Below are 7,002 nucleotides of genomic sequence, written 5' to 3'. Positions count from 1 at the left end.
TGTGTGTGTGTGTGTGTGTGTGTGTGTGTGAGTACATACAGCGACAACTATGGAGGCGGAGTTCATGAATTTGAGAATGTACTATGTTAAGGAGCATGAAGAAAAATTGGAGAAGGAGGTCATAGTAGCTATGGTGAAAATGCATTGTCATGCACATAATTCTCAAAAAAATACAAAAAGGACTTTTATTCATAAACATAGATTTTTTTAAATAATAAAATGTTATAGACCTTTAAAAACATTAGATAATCTAACCTCACTAAGTTATGTCTATCTCAGAACTGCAAACGTGACACTCCAGTTAGGTTTTCTGTTGCTGTACCAAATGGCATGACCAAAAACAACTTGGGAAGGAAATGGTTTCTTTCAACTCATAGGTTATGTCCATCATGAAGGGACGTTAAGACAGGAAATCAACAGGGACTGAAACAGAGGTCATATCTTGCTTCTCTTCATCTGCTCAACTACTTTTCTTAGACAGCCCAGACCCACCTGCCTAGGGGTGGTACTTCCCACGGTGGACTGGGCCCTTTGAAACCAACTGAAAATCAAGAAAATGACCCTCAGACATGCCCACCAATAGAGGCAAATCCTCAACTGAGGCTCCTTCTTCCTAAGTGTGTCAAGTTCACAACTGACGCTCACTGTGATACCTAGCTTATCACAAAAGTAGCCATAAAAAATCTACTAAAACAATATATCTCATAAATTTTGTATGATTATTTCTACAGCTACAGAGAAAGCATTCGTTAAACTCAAGAGCTCATTTGCAGTCAAGAGTTCTATCGAAGGAGGAATAGAGGGCAAGTTTCTTTATTTAATAATAAGGTCAGAACTCCTTAACAGAACAAAACTTCAATAAAAGCATTTCCACTGAATTATGTATAAATATTGAAAAGGCAAACAAATCTATAAATTGCATAACATATGATGCAACCACCAACACAGAAATCCTGAAGATTATTTATCCATATCAGAATAAATAAGGACTCACTGTTGTTGGAGGACGCTTGTTTGTTCCCAGCTGCCCAGACTTGAGTGAACCATTATATAAAACCTAAATTCATTTCTACACATTTAGAGCAAACAAACAAACAAACAAACCCCAAAATATCTGATCAAAAAAAAAATGGGAGAACCTTTTAAAGAATTGTAAAACATTTCAGAAAGACACTAGGGAATAAAGGGGATAAATAAGTGGTAGGTTAGACTCTGTTAATAGATAGGAACGAGTTCCCAGTCTATAGTTTAAGTAATTGTGAAAGCAATAAAGACATATACGCGAGGACTTAGTTTTTTAGGATGACTCACAGTTGGCATTGGCAGGCCAAACATTTGTGGGCTTTTGAAGTACGACAGGAAAGTGGAGAACACACCCCTGGGGGAGCGTGGGCTCTGCGACACATGTTGTTGGGCCCCATGACTTCCCAGCTGAAGTTAGGTGCATACCTTCCTGACACCTTTTATGCAAACCAACTCTAGAGGGATTCAAGCGTATAAAGAAATCAAAACCTTTTTAGATTTTAGAAGAAAATTAAAGACATTGTTTATAGAAATTGAGCTAGGGAAGGATTTTTATAAGACCCAAAAGAAAAATAACTCTAACTACATTAAAATTTAAACTATCCATTCCTCAAAGGACCTCCAACTCAAAGTCAGAAGAGAGTGTCAGAAACTGGTCTTTTATTCTGGGTATATTTTGTAAATAACAAATAAACAAACAAATAGTTAGTATGTAGCATATATTACAAATGAGTCATTTATTTGGAAGTGAATGGATTGCAACTGAGCTTTGCTAAAGAATGTGAGAACAAAATTATGCCCCCCAGTGATGGCTGGAAGGAAGCATAGGAACCAGTAGGAAGCCAAAGGCAGAAAAGAAAAGGAAAAAGGCCAAAAATAAGGAACTATGGCAAAAAAAAAAAAATCCATGGAAAGTATAGTTCCTTGATATGTTGTACAGATTATTGGGCAGGAGGCCTCAATAAGCATATGGAATGACAGACAGGGTTGATCTTTACTTCCTAAGTGTTCTTAATTTCATTATGGTTTGATATTGCTTATTGTCTATAGTTATTCTTCAACAATTTTAAATTACTTATATAGTTTAAAAATGCATTTTCTCTTTGTCAAGGTCCACATCAGTTTTCACGAGGCACCTAGTGTTGCATATGTTAAAAGTCACTTCCAGTGGTAGGTTCAGTTACAGTAATAGGCAAGACTCTGGGCTGTATCCCTAACTGCTTTGTCTTCAAGGGCAGTTGAGAACTGACATGACCTCTGAGTCTCCTAGAAGGCCAACAAGCCAACAGTTGTCCCTGTCAACCTCAAGGTCCCTTTAGAAGTCACATTTCTGGGGGATGACCCAGTGTACTTCACTACACATCTTCACTCCAATTCCTCTGACCCAGGTTCTGTCCTTGCCGTGTTTCTGTGGAGGTGCCAACCCTTACGGACTCTAATGTTTGTGACCCACGTGGGCCTGTGTGTCGTGGCACAGTCACCGAGAGGGCATGGGATGAGACGTTACATTCTCAGCCAAGACCATGTCACGAATTAAATGCACCCACGGCTTAGAAATTAAACTCATTTCCCTGGGACTTCAGTCATTAAAAACAAAGAAGGTTACCTGAGCCCGATGCACGGAGTATCGTTTGCCGAAACCCCGTTTTGGATTGTGCAGGCTCTCGATTTTATTTTGCTGGTTGTGGTAATTTATGTCTTCCTTTTATTCTAGGATCTATGAGAAATAAAAACGTCTGCCCGGCCTTCATCAGCTGACCCTGACAGCCCCCATAAGATGCTTTTCCCTCATGCATTTTGCTTGACTCCAGTCTTCATAGATTAACTTCAACTGTCCACCCACTCAGCTGAGCTGTTGTGGGTGGCCAGTTTCCCTCTGTCATTAGTTATGTGTGGATTTAGAGGCTCATTACGGACTCATGTGTAATCTCTACTGCCAGCACAATGTTACCTTAGTTTTCCTAATTAGTCCTGCCTCTTATTAGAAGGATAATTAGAACAATGTTAGCAAAATAATAAAAGGGAATCACATGACATTCCGGGTAGTTAGAGCTGCAGATGCTTGAAAGCTTGAGTCTCCTAATTGACTATTTTTTTTTTCTTTACTAATTCTTACAGCAGGTTTGGGGATCCTTTGGGGTCTTTTTTAAATTGCTACTTCCTTAATCTAGGATACAAATGTGAGCAAACAGAGATGTCTTATACTTTTATAGACAAATTTATAAATAAATTCCAAACTAATTCTGTATGAATGGGTCATTTCTTTTAAATGCAAAGTTCTTAAAGTGTCTGATTCTAACATTGTTTTTTACAGTCCATGTAGGTCCATGTAGCAGTCTCTCCTGGGTAGTCCTCCGGTCTTATACATTCACTAGTAATGACCCCTGATCTCCAAAGTGGAAAAAATGTGTTTATTGGAAAGCCAGTGTTTTTATAAAAATCAACTAGACACAGCTGTAGCCCCTTATCTGATTTGTGGGTATGAGGAAAACTTATCTTTTCTGTGTCCTAGTTTCCTGAATAGGTTTTTCTGTTCAAGTTCCATGACCTTGAACACGCTCATCATTCTTAGAGTAAAAGAATATTGATCCCTATACTGTGTAGTTCAGCCCCACAGCTACCTTTCCATCCTCCGAGGTACATTGCATTTAGTCTTTCATAGAATGAAGGTTGGAGGAATGAATAAATGTGTGTATGCATATGTGTATAGGTATAGATAAAGATATATAGATACTCGGATGATAGATAAGTTACAGAAAGAAGATTTATAGATGTCTGAATAGGTAGATGATAGAAGACAGGTAGTTGATAGACAGATAAATAGACAGATCAATGATAGAGTTTTTGGGTAGCTTGGCAAACATTAAGACTGTAGCATCAAGAGATCATCTATTTTACAAAATACCCTATTTAGATTAGTTTTGCAAATCTCTGTGTTCGGGGAAACACCGAGATTTGAAAGCTTGGGTTATAGCCCATGCCTAGGGCAATGGTACCATGCAGAAAACTCCATATTGGGTGGATAAGAACAAATGGTGTTCTGGCAATTTCTCTAGAATGAAACAAATGCAGATATTTTTGTTTTCCTGTCCTCTGCCAACAGAAGCTGTGTGGCTGCTACTGATGCTAATATGCAATGTTTTGTCCGTTCTAAACCCTTGCTGCTGTCATATATGAAGAAGACCGAATCTCTCAGCCTGTGCTGGAAACATTGCCAATCCAATTGTAAATGTGCCCCAGTAGCAGACATTTTCCTGCCATGGCAAGCAGCCACTTTAGCCCCACGCCTGCCAGCCAGGCTCCCTCACAGATAGGTTTTGGTGTGTGCGTTCAGGAATGGTATCCCCCAGCGTGAGGGCTGTCACTGTGGACCCGGGGGCAGGTTAAAGGATACTCTCTTCTTCTGAATACTCTTGGGGAAGTTGCCCCAAACCTGCTTCCGAGTATACAACATTTTCTGTACTCCGCAACAGATTTTGTTCATGTGTTCCACTCTTTTTTTTTTTAAAGTGCAGGTATGGAAAATTACAACATCGTGGCTGAAATTATAAATGTGTATGGGTTGTAAGAATCTTTTTTAGGAAATTTCTTGCAGTATGTAGATGAAGGTTACTAGGAAAGAAACATGAACCACCACTTCATTAAGCCTACAATTATGCCTTTCCTCTTTAACCAGCCTTGTTGAACCTACTGGAGTAAATTTTGACTTGCAGGTAACTCTGGACAGGAAAACCCACAAGTTCTGTTTGTATTTCTATGCTTTGAGAAAACTTTCTCTTTTTTTTCTTAGAAAGAAGCAAATGATCGTAAAGTAATTATGTGTTATGGAACTAAATATTGACTACTACAGATTAACAATTAACAAATTGATAATATTTCAGGTTTTGTTCCTAGATATTTATAATCAAACTTTGTTGTGTATCCTTCTGGATCCTTCCCAGCATGTGTATCATAGGACACTGTGTAGACCGTTGACTGTGTAGCTCCTAGAGTTTGAACTGGTGGTTTAAATGATACACATTGATGGGTATCTTAATCCATTCAGGCTGTTTAAGAAGCTTCCTGAGTCCAGTTAGTTTATGAATAGCATATTTATTTCTCATATTTTTGAAGACTGAAAGTCCAGGAAAGAGGGACTCATAGACTTGGCGTCTGTGGAGATAGCACTTTCTGACTGAGCCTTCTTGACAGGTTCTTGTGTAGTAGCAGAGGCAAGGGGGTCTATCCTGAACCCTTTCTTTAAAACACTGGTCCCACTCATATGAAGTCTATCCCCGTGACCTGATGGCCTCCTCCTGAAGCTTCCATTTCTGGATGCTTCTCACTGTGGGGGTTGGGATTTGAACACATGACTTTAGTGGGATGGTCTCTTAGTTCCTTGTCTCATCACTGTGATAAATGCCTGGCAAAAGCAGTTGAAGAAAGGGGAAGGAAGGAGGGAGCAGGAAAGAGGGGAATGGGGAAGAGAGGATTGATTGATTGATTGATTGATTGATATAGGCTCATGGTTGGAGGATGCATTCTAGCATGGTGAGGAGGGCATCGTGGCAGGAGTTTGAGGCAGCTGCTCGTGTTGGAAGCAGACGGGAATGAATGCTATTGCTCATATACCTCTCCTTAGATTCAGCCTGGGACTATAGTTCAGGAAATGCTACCACCCATGTTTAGTGTGGATCCTCCTATCAGTTAAACCTCTCTGGAGTTAAAGCATCACAGACACACACAGAGTTTTGTCTCCTAGGGGAGTTTAAGCTCTGGCATACTGACAGCCAATTACTCATCACGTGGAGATGTAAACATAGGAGTCTTGACATAAGTGATAAAATATTCTCCTCAAAAGGCACTGCCAGTGGTTTCCAGGGCCAGAAGTGTGCAACAGCACCCTGGTACATGTACCTTCTCTAGTAGAATTAGAACGAGTTAAACATGTCAATAGAGACGTGACCCTTTTCTTCCCATGGTGCTTCCTGCTCAGTGGCTTCAGCATCGTGGAGAGGAATGTTTAGGTGAGTATGTGTACCTACTTGGTTTGTAAAATATCTGTCTGTGATGAAGCATGATTCATGTATATTCTTCTAATTTTTGTGGATATTTTAGCTTTATGTCCATTACTGAAGTTTGAAATATTTATGTTTTTCTATTTACCAACCTTTTCTTTCCTTTCCTTTCTTTCCTCCTTCCTTCCTTTCCTTCCCTTTTCATTTTTGTTTTTCAAGATAGGATTTCTCTGTGTAGCTTTAGAGCCTATCCTAGAACTCACGTGTAAGCTTCAAACTCACAGAGATCCCCCTGCCTCTGCCTCCCAAGTCACCACCAACGCCTGCATATTCTTTTATTTCTTTTTAACATTCATTCAATCAATTTTAAAACATGCATATTAACACTTGGCCTAGTGACCACCCAAGCCAAACAAAACATTCCACCTTCCTTGTAGATTTATTTCAGAGTGTCATAGAGTAGATCATCTCATTCCTGATGTTACACAGCTCTGTGCTTGCTTAATACCCTTCCTTTTTTCCTTTCTTTTTTCCTTCCTTTTTTTCTTCCTTTTTTCCTTCCTTCCTTCCTACCTTCCTTCCTTCCTTCCTCCCTCCCTCCCTCCCTCCCTTCCTTCCTTCCTTCCTTCCTTCCTTCCTTCCTTCCTTCCTTCTTTCCTTTCTGTTTTTTATAGTAGATACATATTTTTTATGGTCTTTACATTCTCTGTTTAGGTTGAAAGAAAGCATCAGACTTTTTAGCTATGCTGGTTATTGAGCCAGGTCTTGGGCATTCTTGGCAAGTGCTCTACCACTGTGCTATACCTCCATTATTTGGTTTCTTGAGGCAGGGCTGTACTGTGTAGTTGAGGCTGTCCTTGCTATGTAGTTGAGGTTTGCCTTGAGCCAAGGATTGTCCTGAAGTTTCCCCCTGAACACCAGGATTACAGGCACACACACCAACACTCCTAGCTAACACAGAATTTTATCTTTGGATTGATTT

At 39.7% G+C, this 7,002-nt stretch overlaps 1 protein-coding gene across 1 annotated transcript in view; it reads left to right on the top strand.

Annotated features, from left to right (window-relative positions):
- The window catches only part of Epsti1 (epithelial stromal interaction 1), a 104,244-nt gene extending 101,017 nt beyond the window's left edge, over positions 1–3,227 (top strand). The window contains exon 11 of the mRNA XM_013355059.2: positions 2,738–3,227. Coding sequence (XP_013210513.1) covers positions 2,738–2,746 — 9 coding nt within the window. The 3' untranslated portion in view covers positions 2,747–3,227. The remainder of the gene's footprint in view (positions 1–2,737) is intronic.
- Positions 3,228–7,002: the final 3,775 nt, after the last annotated feature.

This window comes from Microtus ochrogaster, unplaced genomic scaffold (assembly GCF_000317375.1).
Source record: "Microtus ochrogaster isolate Prairie Vole_2 unplaced genomic scaffold, MicOch1.0 UNK88, whole genome shotgun sequence".
Classification (NCBI taxonomy): domain Eukaryota; kingdom Metazoa; phylum Chordata; class Mammalia; order Rodentia; family Cricetidae; genus Microtus; species Microtus ochrogaster.
This window is presented reverse-complemented; position numbering and strand designations above follow the sequence as displayed.